Source organism: Lepisma saccharinum, chromosome 28, assembly GCF_977018435.1.
Source record: "Lepisma saccharinum chromosome 28, izLepSacc3.1, whole genome shotgun sequence".
Taxonomy (NCBI): Eukaryota; Metazoa; Arthropoda; class Insecta; order Zygentoma; family Lepismatidae; genus Lepisma; species Lepisma saccharinum.
In genome coordinates this window covers 43533533-43557284 of record NC_139256.1, presented here as the reverse complement: position 1 = coordinate 43557284, position 23752 = coordinate 43533533, and the positions used below count along the sequence as shown (strand labels likewise).

Below are 23752 nucleotides of genomic sequence, written 5' to 3'. Positions count from 1 at the left end.
AACATTAAGTATAAAATAATTACACAGACAACAAAGAATTAGAAGTGTTTTTTGTAGTTTATAAATTCAGAACTTAATGGTTGTATTCACTTTATTTTCAAAATGTTTGAGTAATTTATCTTTATTAAACATCATAATTTTTTATGTAAAAATACAATAGAAAAATTTAAGTATTTACAAAGCACTTACGTGTTAAATTCAAGGGCCACAGAAGCTGGTTTCAATGTTTGAATTGGCTATCTTAATACAACACAAATACTTGTTTCACTCTTCTATCTTAATTGCTACCAGTGGCATGCCAGGATTTTTGAAAGGGAGGGGTTACGTACACTTTTTCTGGTAGTAAGCCCCCATTTTGCCATCTTTTCCTACCTTTGAGGTACTTTTTTTTAGGAATACTGGGTCAAAGGGAGGGTTATAACCCCAACCAACCCTCCCCTCCCCTTGAGCACACAATTGATTGTTACAAAATAATTAAATGCTTCAAATAAAAATAAATATATATTCTAAATTTTGTTGAATTTTGTTATTAAATAGATCTAGCAGTTATTAACAATTCACCTACAAAAATAATTTTTTATTTTGTTTTATTTCACCTTTTCATGAGGGCCACAAAGAAGAATTTTTCAAACAAGTACATAAATATTTAACTTGAATTATTATGAACTTTTAAAATGATAATTTAACATGGACATATGTACAGGTTTGTTATTTAAAAATGTTAATATGTTGTAAATACCAAATACGTCTATCTATTAATTATGTCACACAATTTTTTAATTATTTATTTTATTTTTGGTGAATTAAATAGCTATAGGTTATATATCTGCTGACATCAGATTAGCAGTAAAGAAATATAATAAACAAGGTAAAAAAAAAGGTAAAGTGCGCCCCTGTGCATAGCACCATGCCATGAAGGTGTATAGGGGGTGTGGGGGTAACTGGGTACGATATTATATATGCAGTTCGTTACACTTCAATCGGACTGGTTACATGTTTCCTGGAAATAGTATTTATAAAAAGTTGAAAGAGATAATAATGTACAAACTTCATAATGACTTCACCCATCTGCAAAAAACATATATATTTCATCACAAAAAAAAATTATCCCGATTTTTCCTTTGTTTCAAGATACTGAAGTACATTTTTGGATAAATACGTATGAATACATTATCATGAATAAGAAGTAAAAAGAAAAATACAACATGGTTCCAAAATAAGACAAAATTGATACTTTAAATAATCCTACACTACTAAACTAGGGCTACCATATGTCCTGGTTTTCCCGGACATGTCCTCTTTTCGGACCCTGAAATTTGCATCCGGGCGGGTTTTTACTTTCTGTTAAAATGTCCGGGTTTTTTCTTTTATCCAATCATCATAGGCCAGAAATCACGAAGTTACAACTTTTCGAATCATTAAACGTTTCATGTTGGCAGTACTGGAAGATGCGCTAAGCGTTAGTCGTTTGTTGTTACAGTTTCAAGTTCCGGTCGATGTGATTTCCGTGTCATTCGTTTGTTCGTGTTTTGAAGTGGCAGTTAGAGTTTGCGAACATGGTGTAAGCTACTAATATGCCTAAAAGAAAGTGCAAGTTTACTAATGAGTTACAAGAAAAGTGTGATTTATGTAATGTTTTCGTGTTTGTGAATAAATTGATGGTGTGTGTGACTTTCGAAGAAATTGTCCTCTTTTTAGCATTTCAAAATATGGTAGCCCTAACTAAACCAAAAAGTGAAGTCTATTGTAGCTATGGTAGTTTTTTATGATATAATGAAAAATTAATTGAAATTTCTCTTGCTGTACATAACCTGTCTTATTTGCCCTTAAAGGTCAGAACTCATGAAAATCACACATTTTGATGCATTTTTGCAAAATCAAAAATCTTCAGCATGATTTTATGTTGTATATATACGATAGGTAGTTAGAAAGAAAGTCAATTCTGATCCACACACCGAGGTTCAGAAGTACCCAAGAGTTGGTGGCAGCATAGTTTTTAATTTTCACTTCCAGTCAGTTAACACTGGCTATTTTACTGTTAGTGTACAAAATAAGATGTCCAATTGTTTATTTGGTTTCCGGGCTTGTCTGCAGAACAACATGTATCACTTGTACAGGTGGAAGAAATTTAATGTCATGGGACACAATATGAGGGGTTACTGTAAAACTTCTAAATTTGCTGTTACAGACACATGACATAAAAAAATGGCATTACAAAAATGACTGCCAGTTCAGGATCTATGTCTAAACATGACAATTTTCTGCCAAAATGTTTTACCTGAAAAATTGTAATTTGTAAACATCTTATACTGCATATATTATTTGAATGATAATTACACTAACACATAAAAACTGTATTTCTGTTCATTTTGGAAGCACATTTCTCAAATTTCTTTCATGTAAAAAAAATTGAGTAGAAATAATTACACAAATAAAATTCCACAACAAATGAAGAAATCAATAAATACATTTGTAACGTTGACAAGAAAGACAGCTGAAACTCCCATACACAAAATACAGTTCTGGACATCGACAATATAAACCAAATATCTGGAGTAAAGTAGTCTAAGAGCTTACTATTGTTATAAACTTAATTTTTTTTTCATTTTAAACTCACAAAGAAGAACATTATTAATCAAAAATATGTCCACTATTTTTCTAGTTTGTGAAAGATTCACAATATATTCCAATTTTTCCCCTAAAGGCTAATTTATGAATCTACGCCAATTAGAATTGGCTAAAACAGTACATGGATGTTAATTTTCCATCATAAATTAAAGACAAATTTAATAATTATTTTTGTGGATATTCTCTTCGCTAAGCAGACACATTTCTGAACATGTGCTACTCTAATGTCATTTTCACATATTTAAACAGGGGGAAATATTTTTACCATTACTCCCGGCAGCAAGAAAGAGAAACTAAACATTAGTTAACTTTATTACTGAAGGGGTAAATCCGTTTTTATTGATAAAAGCTAATTAGTTTAATCTGCAAGTTAAGAAGAAAATTAAATAGCATTAGTAACAAACCAGACAGTGCTTGCTAAGTAATTACAATAAATATTAGAATAACTACACTAAACTACTGTTTCTACTCTACAATAAATAGAATCACTACAGTAACTACATTCAACTAGCTGTTATGTTGATATAGTTACCTACATGCAGGAACATCCAAATCAGAAAATGCTGTGCAAAACAGTTCTCCAGTATTACGTATTAATATTTGTCCACTGTCGACAAGGCAGCAACTCCGCACAACAAAACTCACAAGGACCATCACAAAACAACATAAGCCATGGAATGGTACATTTCCTGTTAACTTTTTGTTATTGTTTACCCCACAGGATTAAGCATCAATAACTTCCGTGCAAGGCAAGGATTTGTATCTTCTGTTGTTGAGCACTGGAAAATACTCCCAACTTTTAAATATTCATTTTTTCTTTACAAATTTGTTATTTGTAAGTAAAGGTGTATCCTTGGTCAAATAACAGTCTACATTTATTTTGTTTTTTTGTTATTTAACGTTGCTCTTCTGCCACTTTTCGCTAATCACAAAGACAAGGATGAATGATGTTTAGTTGAAATTGATAGGGACACTCACATGAACATCCTTACCCGAAGTGGGAATTGCACCCAGGAACTTTGGTGGTGACTCCAAAAGTGGCTACATTTATTTTCAAATTTCATATTTTTGTTTATGATAAATATTTACATCAATACGAAACAGCACCAAAGATTTGTGTTTCTCTCTTTGTACCATTAACTCAAGAGTTGCTTATCTACCATCCAATCTATGACACAGCAAATAAATTCATAATTATGAATAGTACAATGAAAATATTTTTCTTACCCCAACTCAGGCCCAATTTATTCTCATTTAATTTTTGTACAGTTAATACCTAAGATAAATTAACGATCATATTATATATTTATTTTCCGTCTATTTCCAAATTAAGCAGCTTAGCAGCATTTCTTTCATGTTGGGAAATTTTAAATTTTAGTTTTTTTGTTATATATTTTTAGGGTTGACATTAGATACAACTTAAAGAGGTAATGTGAAAAATATAAATTTTCTCTGCAATACCCAACTCCATATGTTTACTATCAGGTTGATTACTTTCATTCTCTTTATTAAATTTCATGAACCACTTCATGCTTACCAACTGTATGTACAGGGTGTATCATAAGTAATAGCGCAAACTGACACAGTTGAAACTACACGATAATAGAAGCAAAAAAGTCTCAGTAGACATGGATCTGCAAAGAAGCCATTTTCGAGATAATTGCGAATGTGTGGTTACAAGCTACCACTTACTTCATTGTTTGTAAATGTCATTCCAGTTGGAAAATGCTAATAATACAGTACGAAAAGTCATTGGAGATCTCATTGCTTTTATTGAACATTCTACTTACTTTAACAAACGTTAGTATGTTACATGTTATAATTACTGTACACTCGTACCTGTTAAAGGAGGTGTTCAAAGTGTCATCCTTGCATCTGGATGCAATACCGTACGCAATTCCTCATTGAGTTTTGAATTTTTTCGAACACCTCCAGTTCATTTCGGAATTGGTCACAAGCATGTACAATTCTCTGTACTGATTGTATCTATTCTGTTTGATTACAACGCCACCTCTCCAAAATGTTTGTTTTGTAAACAAAGAGAAAACCTCAGAACGTGTAAGGTGAAAAAAAAAACACTTCGTGTTTACAAAATGCAATCAGTAATGGCTTCTAACCACACATTAGCATTTACCAACTAGGGTGACATGTACAAACAATGAAGTCAGTGGCTTGTAACCACACATTTGCAATTATCTCGAAAACAGCTCGTTTGCAGACCCATGTTTACTGAGATTTCTTTGCTTCTATTATCGTGTACTTCCAACTGTGTCAGTTTGCGCTATTACCTATGATACACACTGTATATGTGTATATAGAACAGGCATGACTGAATGAGTTGTTGGAATTATTAAGGTAAATAATTTGACAGTGTTGCCAGACTAATGTAGCAAACTGACTTCTGGATACACCTTTGCTTACTATCCATTTTCAGGCTATCTACACTAGATATAGTAAAAAAAAATGAGGAAGAATATCATGAGGATAGGTGGAAAATCAATTACACCATATTTTGTTTTTAATTGTGTATTTCGTAAAATCATTCTGTACATTTTGCTGCAAATGAGCCATTCAATTTTTCTTTTTACAAGATACTTAATTAACACAAAATGGCCTCTGGTAAAGACCGCAACACTGAAAAGGTTCCAGAAGTTTATCATTGTTATTGTAGACTGTGACTCCAGCATAACAGAGCTTAAGATTTATGTTTGTGCACATTTAGAAGGGTAGACAGGGTGCTGGACTCTCACATGCACACACATTCAAAAATACATACTTGAAAAGCTGTTCATTTTTTATTTTTCAAAAAACACTGCAGAAATGACACAACTGTAATTATTTTCAAGATTATTGTCATCTACATGAAGAACAATCAATAATGATCAGCGTGTACTTACCCTACACTAAAAAATCTAAGTAAAAAAACTACTATGAAAATAGAGAAAAAGAACTGGTGCCTGTCATGCTGGCGTCGCATAAGATGACTGAACAACACAAGAGGTACTAGAGCATTTCCTAGCAGTACGTATGGAGAAACAAAATAGGGGTCTCACCTTAGAAAGCCAGGTTAGGGTGTGCTCGCCACTGGAAACATAGCTGCCTTGTAAAAGATTAGTACTAGCTACACTTTTAAAATAACCAAGAAAAATAATATATCAATAAAAACGGATTTCCTCTCCTTTATAGAATCATTTCCACACTAAGCATCCACAATATCTCACCAAAAATATATATATATTTATTTTATATATATATGTATATGTATTGTATGTGTCTATAAAGGTTTAAAACGAACTGCAAGGTTATAAGCTAGAAATGCAAGGGTAGTATAGGAGACGTATGCAACCGAGCTGCTTTGATTGAACATATGCAATAGAAACCAGATGTCTAAGCATACACAGAATGCCTCAAAAAATTGGTAAAACACTTTTGTACCATACATTAATACGTGGAACTTTTATCAGCTACGTACTTTGAAATGCTCTAATAAGGTACTGATATAAGTATGTTTGATCTACTGGAATGCTTTTTTTGTTCACAAATTGCTGTCTGTAATGAAGATACAAATTGCTTGCCTTTACGTTCTGCCTAATCTACGCTGGATCGCAATATCAGATAACCATGATTTCCCATTAAAAAGGAAAAAAAGGAGCATTAAAATGTGATGTACGCTTTAACGAACACATGAATATGTACATATGCATTTTTGAGACACTCTGGACACAAGAAAACTGTTCAAGTGCAAACAGTGAAATAATAAAAAAACAGGTTTAAAGCTTGCATGCTGACAACCACTAACAGTGACACATGCTCTGAAACAGCTCTCATCATATAACGAGGTGCAAAAGGGGGAGGAAAATTGTAAACACACTCAATGACAAACATAATAATTAAAAAAAGTAATTATTGTTGCACAACCAGCTCCATACAGCACAAATATTTCTAAGCAAAAATCACATGTTTATATCTGAAATTTCAAAGAATTATCTTGCTGTGGTAAGCACCCAGCTACATTACTACCTATGGCACTGAAGAGTGGGCAAGTGTTCTCTTGGAAACTTGCAAATGGGTTATGAATATATGAGATTGTATATCATCAACTGCAGCTCATCAAATATCAATTACAGCTTACATCAAAACTATATTTCCATGAGAATGTACTAGATATAAACACTGCAGACAATTACTTCATAATATAAAATAACTTCTCCGTGGGGGAAGGGAAAGGTGGCTTATAAACCGAGCTTACAGTTGCCGAGAGCCACTACTATAATCGCTTTGGAATGTCGAAAAGAAAAGTCTATAAGACTTGTTTCTTTTGGAAATCACATGATAATTGGTGGTTCTTTTGCGTATATTATTCGTGGAGATTTACTTGTAAAAGGACAAGCCTTCATGCATCATTGTTTACAGATATTGTCATCCAACCTGCATCCACTCATTTGACTAGATGATTTTTATTACAAAGATGCCCCATTGAACTAAATGTTAGCTATTGGAGTTTGGCCACACAGTGGGGAAAGGGCTTGTTATTATCCTGAGTAGAGGAATATATTATAACACATCACAATAACAGAGGGAACTTTTTTTTTCCAAGAATTATTTTTTTCTGTACAAGTTGGGAGAAAAACTAGTCTTCGCTTATCTCCTTGTTTTATCATCGCAAAAGAATTGAGGCAACCAGTGCCACTTGAAATTCTCTCAAACATTGGCCATCTGCACAATTGGCAGTGATTGGTCTTAACCAGAAATTAAGTTGCCACCAGCAACAATAATGCCAAGCCTTGTTCAACATGTGATATAATCTTATTCATATTTTTCCCAGCCAACAGCAAAGCCAAGAACCTAGGCTACTGTACAACAAACTCCTTCAACATTACAGTATCATTCTATATCTAATCATTTTATGGAATGATTTGCAAGTGTAACAAGTAACTTTTGCATAAAAAAAAACTGACATTAAAATGTATATTAGTATTATTTAGGGGGGGAGGGTGGAAAAAATGATCAGTAGGCTAGGTCCTGGGTTAAAATTACATGAACTAGTTCTCGACAGAGTAACCGTCCCCACCATGTCGTGGAACTCTGAACACTTTGTCACTAACATAGTTTTCCAACCTTGTCCCTCGTCCCGCCACATGCACCCAGATGCACACCCACACACACAAAAGAATTTGCCTCGTTGTCACATTTGAACTAAGTCTTCAATAGTTACTACTAGTCTTTCCACAAAATTAGGCTTGCTGTATCTATTAGTTGACACAAGTATATTCCTGATGTATCATTCTGATCTTGGTTATCACATGCTGCGAAATAATTGATTGTTTTTTCTTTAACATGTGAATTTTTATCTCGTGACACACCGGCACCAGGGATTTTCTTTTGCCAAAAGGTTTAACTAGCTAATTTAATGTTGATAGTTGTATGAGCTGTATATGTAGGAGATGAGGATGCTTAACAAAATATGAAAGAAAGTACCCGCTGTTGTTTTCGAGGAACCATTATCTTGATTGCCATCACGGACAGTATTTGGTCTGGTTGGATCTAGAAAGAAGAGAAGAGAGAAAAACAAATGAAACACACACGCACACAAACACAAACATAAACACAAAAGCAAGACATGCATACATATATTTACATAAGCACTCACATTACACTGAAAATCCACACGTCGTTGCAAATCAACATTCCATTTCTACAAGACTCTTTAAGAATTTCCTCAGCGTTTGTGTGAACACCTCCAGTCAACTTTCTTCACAATTGTAATTCATTTAATCAAGAATTGTTTTATTAAGCCACGGTACCTCAGTCGTTAGGGCATCTGACTACGAAGCAAGAGTCCCAGGTTCAATTCCTGGCAGTAGAGAACTGGGATTTTTCCCACCTGTTCAAGCAGCTCTGGTGCCCACCCAGTGTCGTATAAAGTGTGTACCTGGAGGAAACTGGGGAGCAAAAGCGACCAAGGATATGGTGCTAGTCACATAATCCCCACCTTTAAATTTTCTTGATGGTGTGCATTATTTCTTAATGACTCTTAATGAGTAATTCCAACACAATTAATGAGTGTGTATTTAAAACTTTTAAAGAAGTATTTGGAAAAATAAGAGATACCCTAATGAAGCTATGTATAATTCATATACGCTGGTTTTTAAAGTAAATCTCTAAACACATAGATTCATTTTCTAAGGCAAACCCTATTGCAGTCATCAAATTACATTCAGTAAGTAAGGAGGTGCACAAATCATTCAGGAACATTTGTGATTTTCTATAATATTTGTATCTGTTATTGGTATTGGTAAGTTTTATATCGATAATCTCAAATTCATACTGGGCCATCCCTAATATATAGTGTAATTCCAAAAACTAACAAATATGGTTATCACAGAATACAAACAATAAACCGTTGTTGCCTTGTAATCAAGGGGTCCCATGTTTGATACCCAGTGGAGGCACATAGTGGTTCGGATTCCACTTTAAACTATAGGTTCAGTCCCGATTAGCCTTTCTGTGCATAAATGGAGTTAAAATTCAAACCCTGTGAATAAATAAATGTCATAATGTCAACATCTCAAATAACAGAAAAAAAACACAGGAATCATGTAAATTCTGACGTTATTCATGTGATGACAGTATGAAACAAGCATGGAACATTATTGTTAAATACAATCATTTGTGCTCATGTATTGAAGAAAAATCTTAGTCGTCACTATCTCTGTTGCTAGTATACAGATTTTCATTTGTTTCTGAATCATAATCAGGCAGGTTGCTGGTTTGTAGCTGATGCATCAAGATCTCAAGCATCCGAAAGCGTAGATGGCCTCTTCATTGGAAAAGGCTGAAGACTTGAAATTTGTGGATCAGATGTGAAGAGGAGATGATGCATAAGATCTTTATTCATGGAAATTCAGTTGTTCAGTAATGTTGCACTCTGATGACTCTTATGCCCTTGTTTCTCATTTCATAAGTCTCCTTAGATAACTGACTTACATCAGCTGCCTGAGAAGTTTATGTCATCCTGGCCACAAATCAAGATTTTGGGAACAGTCAAACAATTCTTGAATCTTTAATGGGGGAAAATTAAATATTTTTTTTAAAAAAATAGAGTTGGTTAAGTTTGTTTTTAAGACCACTTTATGGACAGAAAGGCTAATCGGGACTGGACCTACAATTTTAAGTGGGATCTGAACTTCTATGTGTCTCCATCGGGTACTGAACCTGGGACCACTTGACTAAGAGGTGATGAACAAACTTCTATATTTTTTATTTGTGTGAACTATCCCAATCCAAGAAACCAGTTAAGGCAAGAAAAAAAAGGGAATGGATTTTCATACTTTAATTCTAGAAAGTTACAAAAATATATGTGTGAGATAACTTTGTTCCTTTGTAATCACAAGAAGGGCTGTGACTAATGTTCGAAGGTGAATGAGGATATATTTTTGATCTAGTAATAATAGACCTGTAAGGTTTGCAACATCCTCCTCTAATGGAAAAAAATCTTTCATAGATACAAAATTCTTAGAACTGTATGATAGGATGAAAGGTTGCTTTTTGGAACAGAATCTATGAAACAGTCCACAGAGCAGATACGAGGTGGCAAAATTGAAATAATGAAGTAGTGATGGATGGAGTAAACATTTGGCACCAATTGTTGACAAACATCCTTTTACTGCCAAACTAACAATCTATTGGGAGAGTTCCCAATTATGCAATGGGCAAGCCGATATGAGCACGGATAAAATATTATGAACACCTACGACAAGAAATTTAAATGTAAGCTCAACCAGGACTACCTGGGTAGCTCAATATCACTATTCTACCCACTGAGCCACCGTATCAGCCCTGGTTTCACCTGATTTCTCACTTCTGTTGTTTTATCTGTGTGGAACTGTCTCTGTCAGTAATATCACATCACAACGAGATCTGTTGCCTTTGAAACAATGATGACTTTCGCAGTGCTTAGTCTCTCCAAACTTGGAGCTGTATATTAGCTTATTACCTGATTGATTGATTGAATTTGAAAATTTTGGTGCATCAGTACTTAGGCTATTTTGCACCTGTCACATTATATGGGGTCCAGCCTCTTACCATAACTAAAATATATATAATATAAAATAACTGTAATGGAGGAGGACTAAAATATTCTTACCTGGGTTGAAAACTGAGGCTGTAAAGGGGCACTCAGCACACATAAGGACAAAACACAGGACAACACACGCACGCAGCCCTACCGAGGATTACACTGTCCAAAAAGTCCAGATGCCAGAGCCTCGATAGTCTTGCAAAATGCAGTCCAGGGTGCACTATGTGGAAGTGAGGTCAACAATTGGGTGCACTATGTGGAAGTGAGGTCGACAATTGGGTGCACTATGTGGAAGTGAGCTTAACAATTGGGTGCACTATGTGGAAGTGAGGTTGACAATTGGGTGCACTATGTGGAAGTGAGGTCGACAATTGGGTGCACTATGTGGAAGTGAGGTCGACAATTGGGTGCACTATGTAGAAGTGAGGTTGACAATTGGGTGCACTATGTGGAAGTGAGGTTGACAATTGGGTGCACTATGTGGAAGTGAGGTCAACAATTGGGTGCACTATGTGGAAGTGAGGTTGACAATTGGGTGCACTATGTGGAAGTGAGCTTAACAATTGGGTGCACTATGTGGAAGTGAGGTTGACAATTGGGTGCACTATGTGGAAGTGAGGTCGACAATTGGGTGCACTATGTGGAAGTGAGGTCGACAATTGGGTGCACTATGTAGAAGTGAGGTTGACAATTGGGTGCACTATGTGGAAGTGAGGTTGACAATTGGGTGCACTATGTGGAAGTGAGCTTAACAATTGGGTGCACTATGTGGAAGTGAGGTTGACAATTGGGTGCACTATGTGGAAGTGAGGTCGACAATTGGGTGCACTATGTGGAAGTGAGGTCGACAATTGGGTGCACTATGTAGAAGTGAGGTTGACAATTGGGTGCACTATGTGGAAGTGAGGTTGACAATTGGGTGCACTATGTGGAAGTGAGGTCAACAATTGGGTGCACTATGTGGAAGTGAGGTTAACAATTGGGTGCACTATGTGGAAGTGAGGTTGACAATTGGGTGCACTATGTGGAAGTGAGGTCGACAATTGGGTGCACTATGTGGAAGTGAGGTTAACAATTGGGTGCACTATGTGGAAGTGAGGTTGACAATTGGGTGCACTATGTGGAAGTGAGGTCAACAATTGGGTGCACTATGTGGAAGTGAGGTTGACAATTGGGTGCACTATGTGGAAGTGAGCTTAACAATTGGGTGCACTATGTGGAAGTGAGGTTGACAATTGGGTGCACTATGTGGAAGTGAGGTCGACAATTGGGTGCACTATGTGGAAGTGAGGTCGACAATTGGGTGCACTATGTAGAAGTGAGGTTGACAATTGGGTGCACTATGTGGAAGTGAGGTTGACAATTGGGTGCACTATGTGGAAGTGAGGTCAACAATTGGGTGCACTATGTGGAAGTGAGGTTAACAATTGGGTGCACTATGTGGAAGTGAGGTTGACAATTGGGTGCACTATGTGGAAGTGAGGTCGACAATTGGGTGCACTATGTGGAAGTGAGGTTAACAATTGGGTGCACTATGTGGAAGTGAGGTTGACAATTGGGTGCACTATGTGGAAGTGAGGTCAACAATTGGGTGCACTATGTGGAAGTGAGGTTGACAATTGGGTGCACTATGTGGAAGTGAGGTTAACAATTGGGTGCACTATGTGGAAGTGAGGTTGACAATTGGGTGCACTATGTGGAAGTGAGGTCGACAATTGGGTGCACTATGTGGAAGTGAGGTTGACAATTGGGTGCACTATGTGGAAGTTAGGTCAACAATTGGGTGCACTATGTGGAAGTGAGGTTAACAATTGGGTGCACTATGTGGAAGTGAGGTTGACAATTGGGTGCACTATGTGGAAGTGAGGTCAACAATTGGGTGCACTATGTGGAAGTGAGGTTAACAATTGGGTGCACTATGTGGAAGTGAGGTTGACAATTGGGTGCACTATGTGGAAGTGAGGTCGACAATTGGGTGCACTATGTGGAAGTGAGGTCAACAATTGGGTGCACTATGTGGAAGTGAGGTTAACAATTGGGTGCACTATGTGGAAGTGAGGTTGACAATTGGGTGCACTATGTGGAAGTGAGGTTAACAATTGGGTGCACTATGTGGAAGTGAGGTTGACAATTGGGTGAACTATGTGGAAGTGAGGTCGACAATTGGGTGCACTATGTGGAAGTGAGGTCGACAATTGGGTGCACTATGTGGAAGTGAGGTTGACAATTGGGTGCACTATGTGGAAGTGAGGTCGACAATTGGGTGCACTATGTGGAAGTGAGGTTGACAATTGGGTGCACTATGTGGAAGTGAGGTTAACAATTGGGTGCACTATGTGGAAGTGAGGTCGACAATTGGGTGCACTATGTGGAAGTGAGGTTAACAATTGGGTGCACTATGTGGAAGTGAGGTCAACAATTGGGTGCACTATGTGGAAGTGAGGTTAACAATTGGGTGCACTATGTGGAAGTGAGGTTGACAATTGGGTGCACTATGTGGAAGTGAGGTCGACAATTGGGTGCACTATGTGGAAGTGAGGTTGACAATTGGGTGCACTATGTGGAAGTGAGGTCGACAATTGGGTGCACTATGTGGAAGTGAGGTCGACAATTGGGTGAACTATGTGGAAGTGAGGTTGACAATTGGGTGCACTATGTGGAAGTGAGGTCGACAATTGGGTGCACTATGTGGAAGTGAGGTTGACAATTGGGTGCACTATGTGGAAGTGAGGTCTACAATTGGGTGCACTATGTGGAAGTGAGGTTAACAATTGGGTGCACTATGTGGAAGTGAGGTTGACAATTGGGTGCACTATGTGGAAGTGAGGTCAACAATTGGGTGCACTATGTGGAAGTGAGGTCAACAATTGGGTGCACTATGTGGAAGTGAGGTTGACAATTGGGTGCACTATGTGGAAGTGAGGTCGACAATTGGGTGCACTATGTGGAAGTGAGGTTGACAATTGGGTGCACTATGTGGAAGTGAGGTCGACAATTGGGTGCACTATGTGGAAGTGAGGTTGACAATTGGGTGCACTATGTGGAAGTGAGGTTAACAATTGGGTGCACTATGTGGAAGTGAGGTCGACAATTGGGTGCACTATGTGGAAGTGAGGTTAACAATTGGGTGCACTATGTGGAAGTGAGGTCAACAATTGGGTGCACTATGTGGAAGTGAGGTTAACAATTGGGTGCACTATGTGGAAGTGAGGTCGACAATTGGGTGCACTATGTGGAAGTGAGGTCGACAATTGGGTGCACTATGTGGAAGTGAGGTTGACAATTGGGTGCACTATGTGGACCTCGCTTCCATGTAGTGCACCCAATTGTCGACCTCACTTTTACATAGTGCAGCCAATTGTCGACCTCACTTCCACATAGTGCACCCAATTGTCGACCTCACTTCCATGTAGTGCACCCAATTGTTGACCTCACTTCCACATAGTGCACCCAATTGTCGACCTCACTTCCACATAGTGCACCCAATTGTCGACCTCACTTCCACATAGTTCACCCAATTGTCGACCTCACTTCCACATAGTGCACCCAATTGTCGACCTCACTTCCACATAGTGCACCCAATTGTTAACCTCACTTCCACATAGTGCACCCAATTGTCAACCTCACTTCCACATAGTGCATCCAATTGTCAACCTCACTTCCACATAGTGCACCCAATTGTTGACCTCACTTCCACATAGTTCACCCAATTGTTAACATCACTTCCACATAGTGCACCCAATTGTCGACCTCACTTCCACATAGTGCACCCAATTGTTTCGACAATTGGGTGCACTATGTGGAAGTGAGGTCGACAATTGGGTGCACTATGTGAAAGTGAGGTCGACAATTGGGTGCACTATTTGGAAGTGAGGTCGACAATTGGGTGCACTATGTGGAAGTGAGGTCGACAATTGGGTGCACTACATGGAAGTGAGCTCGACAATTGGGTGCACTACGTGGAAGTGAGGTTGACAATTGGGTGCACTACGTGGAAGTGAGGTTGACAATTGGGTGCACTATGTGGAAGTGAGGTTGACAATTGGGTGCACTATGTGGAAGTGAGGTTGACAATTGGGTGCACTATGTGGAAGTGATTTTGACAATTGGGTGCACTATGTGGAAGTGAGGTCGACAATTGGGTGCACTATGTGGAAGTGAGGTCGACAATTGGGTGCACTATGTCGAAGTGAGGTTGACAATTGGGTGCACTATGTGGAAGTGAGGTCGACAATTGGGTGCACTATGTGGAAGTGAGGTCGACAATTGGGTGCACTATGTGGAAGTGAGGTCGACAATTGCGTGCACTATGTGGAAGTGAGGTCGACAATTGGGTGCACTACATGGAAGTGAGGTCGACAATTGGGTGCACTATGTGGAAGTGAGGTTGACAATTGGGTGCACTATGTGGAAGTGAGGTTGACAATTGGGTGCACTATGTGGAAGTGAGGTCGACAAATGGGTGCACTATGTGGAAGTGAGGTTGACAATTGGGTGCACTATGTTGAAGTGAGGTCGACAATTGGGTGCACTATGTTGAAGTGAGGTCGACAATTGGGTGCACTATGTGGAAGTGAGGTCGACAATTGGGTGCACTATGTGGAAGTGAGGTCGACAATTGGGTGCACTATGTGGAAGTGAGATCGACAATTGGGTGCACTATGTGGAAGTGAGGTCGACAATTGGGTGCACTATGTGGAAGTGAGGTCGACAATTGGGTGCACTATGTGGAAGTGAGGTTGAAAATTGGGTGCACTATGTGGAAGTGAGGTCGACAATTGGGTGCACTATGTGGAAGTGAGGTCGACAATTGGGTGCACTATGTGGGAGTGAGGTCGACAATTGGGTGCACTATGTGGGAGTGAGGTCGACAATTGGGTGCACTATGTGGAAGTGAGGTCGACAATTGGGTGCACTACATGGAAGTGAGGTCGACAATTGGGTGCACTATGTGGAAGTGAGGTCGACAATTGGGTGCACTACATGGAAGTGAGGTCGACAATTGGGTGCACTACATGGAAGTGAGGTCGACAATTGGGTGCACTATGTGGAAGTGATGTCGACAATTGGGTGCACTATGTGGAAGTGAGGTCGACAATTGGGTGCACTATGTGGAAGTGAGGTCGACAATTGGGTGCACTATGTGGAAGTGAGGTCGACAATTGGGTGCACTATGTGGAAGTGAGTTCGACAATTGGGTGCACTATGTGGAAGTGAGGTCGACAATTGGGTGCACTATGTCGAAGTGAGGTCGACAATTGGGTGCACTATGTGGAAGTGAGGTCGACAATTGGGTGCACTACATGGAAGTGAGGTCGACAATTGGGTGCACTATGTGGAAGTGAGGTCGACAATTGGGTGCACTACATGGAAGTGAGGTCGACAATTGGTGCACTATGTGGAAATGAGGTCGACAATTGGGTGCACTATGTGGAAGTGAGGTTGACAATTGGGTGCACTATGTGGAAGGACAATTGGGTGCACTATGTGGAAGTGAGGTTGACAATTGGGTGCACTATGTCGAAGTGAGGTCGACAATTGGGTGCACTATGTCGAAGTGAGGTCGACAATTGGGTGCACTACATGGAAGTGAGGTCGACAATTGGGTGCACTATGTGGAAGTGAGGTCGACAATTGAGTGCACTACATGGAAGTGAGGTCGACAATTGGGTGCACTATGTGGAAGTGAGGTTGACAATTGGGTGCACTATGTGGAAGTGAGGTCGACAATTGGGTGCACTATGTGGAAGTGAGGTTGACAATTAGGTTCACTACATGGAAGTGAGGTCAACAATTGGGTGCACTATGTGGAAATGAGGTCGACAATTGGGTGCACTATGTGGAAGTGAGGTTGACAATTGGGTGCACTATGTGGAAGTGAGGTCGACAATTGGGTGCACTATGTGGAAGTGAGGTCGACAATTGGGTGAACTGTGTGGAAGTGAGGTCGACAATTGGGTGCACTATGTCGAAGTGAGGTTGACAATTGGGTGCACTATGTGGAAGTCAGGTCGACAATTGGGTGCACTATGTGGAAGTGAGGTCGACAATTGGGTGCACTATGTGGAAGTGAGGTCGACAATTGGGTGCACTACATGGAAGTGAGGTCGACAATTGGGTGCACTATGTGGAAGTGAGGTCGACAATTGGGTGCACTATGTGGAAGTGAGGTCAACAATTGGGTGCACTACATGGAAGTGAGGTCGACAATTGGGTGCATTATGTGGAAGTGAGGTTGACAATTGGGTGCACTATGTGGAAGTGAGGTCAACAATTGGGTGCACTATGTGGAAGTGAGGTCGACAATTGGGTGCACTATGTGGAAGTGAGGTCGACAATTGGGTGCACTATGTGGAAGTGAGGTCGACAATTGGGTGCACTATGTGGAAGTGAGGTCGACAATTGGGTGCACTATGTGGAAGTGAGGTCGACAATTGGGTGCACTATGTGGAAGTGAGGTTGACAATTGGGTGCACTATGTGGAAGTGAGGTCAACAATTGGGTGCACTATGTGGAAGTGAGGTCAACAATTGGGTGCACTATGTGGAAGTGAGGTTGACAATTGGGTGCACTATGTGGAAGTGAGGTCGACAATTGGGTGCACTACGTGGAAGTGAGGTCGACAATTGGGTGCACTATGTGGAAGTGAGGTCAACAATTGGGTGCACTATGTGGAAGTGAGGTCGACAATTGGGTGCACTACATGGAAGTGAGGTCGACAATTGGGTGCACTATGTGGAAGTGAGGTCGACAATTGGGTGCACTATGTGGAAGTGAGGTCGACAATTGGGTGCACTAAGTGGAAGTGAGGTCGGCAATTGGGTGCACTACATGGAAGTGAGGTCGACAATTGGGTGCACTACGTGGAAGTGAGGTCGACAATTGGGTGCACTATGTGGAAGTGAGGTCGACAATTGGGTGCACTATGTGGAAGTGAGGTCGACAATTGGGTGCACTATGTGGAAGTGAGGTCGACAATTGGGTGCACTATGTGGAAGTGAGGTCGACAATTGGGTGCACTACATGGAAGCGAGGTCAACAATTGGGTGCACTACATGGAAGTGAGGTCGACAATTGGGTGCACTATGTGGAAGCGAGGTTGACAATTGGGTGCACTACGTGGAAGTGAGGTTGACAATTGGGTGCACTATGTGGAAGTGAGGTCGACAATTGGGTGCACTATGTGGATGTGAGGTCAACAATTGTGTGCACTATGTGGAAGTGAGGTCGACAATTGGGTGCACTACATGGAAGTGAGGTCGACAATTGGGTGCACTAAATGGAAGTGAGGTGAACAATTGGGTGCACTATGTGGAAGTGAGGTCGACAATTGGCTGCACTATGTGGAAGTGAGGTTGACAATTGGGTACACTATGTGGAAGTGAGGCCTTATTACTTGACTCTATGCAGCGAGATACTAGACACTGTATGTGTGGTCAGTGTTTCAAAGGCAACAGATTCTGTTGTGGTATCACTGGGAGATTCTGTACACAGTGTAACAGCAGAAACAAAAAATCAGATGCAACCAAGGCTGGCTGGGTAGTTCAAGTGGTAGAACAATCGTAAGATATGCCAGAGGCCCAGGTTTGAGTCCAGGTTGTGCTTCCATCTTTCACTTACATTTCTATCTATGACAAGAGCTTGCCAAACAGTAGCTACGTTGGTATTACCATGGAAAAAATTTACTTCATGGGGCACCATTAAGTATTAAAATCTAATTTGCTAAGTTATTTGCTGAAGCACATTTTTGAAGGATTTTACCACATTCTCTGACCTTCCCATAAGTACGAGGTCAGCAGAAATCCTAACCATTGTATTTTACTCTGTTGTACAAACCATTCATGCCAATTGAAAAATCACACGAGAAATTATCCATAGCATATTAACAAGTCTTATGCACAGAAAGGGGATAATCCTTATTTTCTTCTGTTAATTAGTACTGTAGTTTATGATCTTCTAACCATATCAGAAGTTTATTTTCCTTTAGAATATATATTGGAAATGAAAATTGTTGGACACACACGCATACACACATTTGAAACCACACATTTTGACACTGCCAAAATGGTAAGCTGAAAATATTTGTATGCACGTTTCAGATATATCTACGAGAACCAATTCACAGTAACGGAAAGTGAAATATAATACCTAGGGATAATCTTTCAGAATTGGATGTTATGACTTGCAACATAAACATGAGCATCCTGTATTTCTGGATTTCAGTCACTAATTAAATATGCCCCCCCCCCCTTCCTCTTATACACACCGATCAGAGTTCAGAACTCTGAACTATGAACTTCAATTAAGCAACAACAAAAAATAATATTTATTTTAAATATGAATACTAGTATTTCATTTGATTAAATCTTCTATAGTGGCTAGCAAATATTTCAAGAATCGCACACACAGACACGCACACACACAAAACATACCATCTTACGTACAAAGAAAAAACAAAAACTCACTGCTTACATCAGCTTTCTGATGCAAAAAATAATAATAACAACAATTGATATTACAATAAAATACACTGCAATTTAATACAAGAAAAAATGGAAAGTACTTTGTAGCCATCAACAAATACCAAAAAAACGAAAATAAATATGTAAGCAAATATTGATGATGCACACCTACAATTAAAATGATAAAGCACATAATACATAATAACAAGACAGTTGAGAAAGAGTTTTGGAGAACATGCAATGATATTCATGGATGTAGCACTCTATGCTTCCCTCTGAGCAAGGAATAACTCCATATATTGTTTTGAAACTTTAGTAATAGTTATTCACATGAAAATGAATAGTAACATTATAAGGAAATCACTTTGCATGGACATGATTCCTCCTTCATAAACAGCACAAATACATTGTTTCTTAGCTCATATATCTCACCGCACACATTTTGTGGAAAATGGGAGTGTAATTTTTTACAGAGATATAGACAATTCCTAATGATTTACAGCAATGGTCAATTATAATGAATTCTTCTATCTATAAAATACAGAAGAAAGAAAATCTCCACCTGATAGTGCATATGAAGTTCCTTTGGTGGAGCATAAAGGTGACATCATAATCAGTAGCATTAATGTCACATAAATATTGAAAGAAGGGGGACAACACTGACATAACAATATTTTTATATATACACTTTGAAGAATTGTGGGCACCCCGTCATCAAAGTCAGTGCCTATGGTAACAATTAAAATTTGCTAAAGGCTGACCTCATGTCACCCATCAGCATATGAAAATACTTACATTATGATAAATGTAACCAGCAACACTGTAGATCACATTGCATAGTATGCCCTAGGTCTGCCAGACTATACCCTGTCCCAGCTAACTATAGAGCAGGGCCACGCCTATCGACAGAGAAGGAGGAGGAAAATCGAGTGCTGAAAGTGCAGCGTTGCCAACCGTACATGTATGGACGTACGGTCCAGACCTTAGTCCGTACGCTAAACGCACAGCTTGTCAAAATTTGCTCTTGCAGTTTTATCCCTAATATTTCCCTAAGGAATTCTTAAACCAATTGTACGGACTTGGAGACAAAAATATGGTCCGTTTGCCATGTGCGTTCGGTATTATTTTTTTCTAAAGTTTGCAATGCTTACAAATTTCCTCGAGAAAATTGGGTAACTCCCGTTGCCCATTACACAATCCTGTTTCTCTCACTGTTTATTGGTGGAGCCGCCTCACGTCACTACTTGCACAAAGACTTGTTCTCGTTCGCCTGGTCTACAGTTAGCTGGTACAGAGTATATGTGCAATGTTGTCAAAAGAGAAAGACTGTGATGCTTGGTACAACATAAAACAAAAAATACTGAGAATATTTTTAAAAAATAAGTAACCAATAAAAATGCTAAGATTACTGTAACAGGCACGATCACTTTTGTTTTTAAACAGAGAGAATATTCTATTTTAAGGGTGTGGGACTTATACCGGTTTTAGTGGAATCTTAAAAATAGTGTAATGTAACCAGTTGTTGTACAACTGGTCAATAAGTTCTGAGTGGAAATTTAACATGATTTTCAACTATAGTTAACATTATACTCTGAGAAAACCAACACACATAATGTGAACACTTATATAACATCTTTCTAACTAAACCAATAGCTTCTTCTGAAATACAACTGGCCACTTACCTCTTGCAGTTTTCACATATATTTGATTAGGGCTGCTAAATCCAATCTGGTTCCGTGCCCGCAGTTCTATTTTATAATATGTATCTGGGTTGAGTGATTCCAATTTGTATGTTGTCAGGGCAGAGTTTTCCAGTGCAAGTACTTCACATTTTCCCTTTATTTCTTTCCATCCGCCACTTTCATTTTTCGCCTGAATAAAAGAATATGAGATTATTATTTTCCCCCCAAAATTCAATAATGTACTATAAAAATTCTGTAACTTCTTTGTTCATTTTCAAGACTAAAATGGCATCGAAAATTAAACTATCAAAAATAAACTTGGCTGATTAGGTTAATAATCGAGATTATTTAACATTTTTTTAAAATAATTTATTAACTCATAATGTTAGGATTAGAAAAGAAAACGAAATCATTGAAATATTTTTAATTCTTAATTCTTTTAAAGTATCATTCATATTCATAACCTGAGTGAACAAGTTTTTAAATGTATTTTCACTATATTTTTCCAATATGAAATTCACTGGAACAACTCACAAATCAGCCAGGACATGACAGAACATTCAATTCAAAATCACCCACATAAAACTGAATCATATGATCAGCCAATTGATAAAAATTTCAATTTATATCTATATGGTACTAATTTAATATTCTTAATTGCACATGTAAGAAAGTGCATATAAGCACATCGAATGACTTAAAAAAATGATCATCATATGTTACTGACATTTTCACACTTATCTTCAGATACAGAAGTAAAATACTTCAGGTGCATGTGTGTGTGTGATTTTTTAAGAAAATTCACAGCAGATTGCATAGCAGTGTCCTTTGATTACTATGTGATTATGAATCCCATCTAGCCTCTTATCAAATGGGTACCTCTTGGAGAAAAAAGATGGTCTAAGCATGCTGCTGACCACACCATATCGAGGTCCAAAAATAAGAGTGTGTGGTATGCCTTACTCCTATACCTTCAACTGTGTCTTCAGAGAATGTTAAATTTTACGCAAGAAAATACTGCATACAGAGGGTATCTACAGAGTTTCCCACCGACCATATTTTGTTGATCGTTTCTTTTTAATGTCTACTGAATAATATGGTCCTTACTCATTGTACAGTAAAAAAAGTCACAACCAAGGCCAATTTTCTTTTTTCAAAGAGGTTGAACATTCAAGCCTTGTTATTTAAGTGAGTATAATTCTATTGAACATTTACCGAAGTCAATTGTAAGGGAACACTAAGTAGAAAAAAAAATTACATTTCACATTACAGCTTGGCTGGACTTTAGGCTGACACCAATGTAGCTGTTTTCAAATTTTTCTCTCCTTTGTAAAAATCTCTATGATGTTTCAAAATCTAAAAAAATACACATGAATACATGTGGTTTGCTTTTCCTGTTGCCTAGATACTCTCCATAGTTTCATGCATGTTTCATATCTACCCAACAGCGATAGTAAAGCACATTAGAAAAGAGAGAAAATTTCAAAAACAACTGTCCTGGCATTGGCCAAAGATCTAGCAGAGTCTTAAGGAAATGTGCAGTTCATCACCTCTCCCATTGGTTCCAGCCTTTATGGTCATCCTGTCTAACATGAAAGCAATAAGTAATCAGATACTACTCACTTCGCAATATTTGAGCTCGTACAAATCAATGGGTTCACCATTGTCAGCCGGAACGTTCCACTGAATCTCATAGTTATTGGGATATGGTGACATCATGACTCCATTGAGTGGACTCCCGGTTGTTAATATGCGTGGCTCCTCGGGAGGTGAGCGTTTTGGCATGGTGTATTCTTCCTCTGCTGCAAACTCTCCAACGCCCACATCATTCATCGCTGCAAACTTGAAGTTGTACTTAGTCTGGGGTTCAAGATTTTCCAAAATGTAAGAAGAATCTGTAAAGCACAAATTTAAATTACATAGCAAAGCTTTTAAAGGAAAATGACATTAACAGAATTGCATAGGTAAAGTTTTGAATTTCTACATTACTGTTTTAGTTGTGCAATTAATTTCAAACGATCGCTCATGCCTTCATGAAGAGCTAAAGATAGTAGCGTGTTACTGCTCTGTTAACTTAATGGGCTACCATTTCCATCACAGATGATGCAACCTGTATTAATGGTAATTTGAAATTAATTAAAAATCAAATCCAACAATATGAAAATACAAAACTTTACCTACACAATACTAAAACTGCATTTAACACACCAAACCATGCATGAACAGAGTTGCCAACTTCAGGGAAAATTTATTATCAACATTCATTTTGAAAAATGCTGCAGTAAAAAATGTAATAATAGGCAAAGTATTTCTAATCGACTAAACAAATGCAAGAAATTTAATTCATGTTGAATTGCATCACAAGAAAATATGTGTAATTTCTAAGTACATACTTGAAATAATTTACTGCCTGGTTTTTAAATCGCCATTCTTATTAACTATATAAGAAGTAAGAAATCATTTATGAACCATTCTTTCATTCAGTATTGCTAACTAATAACCTTTTCCTGCCTACATCATTTTAACGTTAATTTCGGTGTTGACCCAGCAACATGAATGATCGATTTGATTGATTTACTTTATTTTGCTTCACTCTTCAGCCACTTTTGGCTAATTGCGAAAATGGGGATGAGTGAAGATATGAAATTGATGAATGGACACTCACAAACATTCATGCCTGGGCTGCGATTCGAACCCAGGACCCCTGGCATTGTAGCAAGATGTGCCCCTAACAACATGAGAACAATTAGGAAGCTACTGGAAAAGAAGAAGTAACAGGCCAAGAAAAGAACAGCCAGCAGCAACGAGATTCAATGTGCTGACCATGTATCACCCAATGAAAATTCATTTGGCAGGCTCTGGTCCTTCAGAGGCAGGGGTGCCCACATAGGAGATTAATG

General features: G+C 38.5%; 1 protein-coding gene across 1 annotated transcript in view; it reads right to left on the bottom strand.

Moving 5' to 3' along the window:
- Positions 1 to 23752, bottom strand: part of Fas2 (neural cell adhesion molecule fasciclin 2) — a 125640-nt gene that overhangs the window by 18265 nt on the left and 83623 nt on the right. The window contains exons 10-12 of the mRNA XM_083114003.1: positions 22476 to 22747; positions 20853 to 21042; positions 8107 to 8172 (exon numbers count right to left, since the gene is read on the bottom strand). Of these exons, the coding sequence (XP_082970129.1) occupies positions 8107 to 8172; positions 20853 to 21042; positions 22476 to 22747 (528 nt within the window). The remainder of the gene's footprint in view (positions 1 to 8106; positions 8173 to 20852; positions 21043 to 22475; positions 22748 to 23752) is intronic.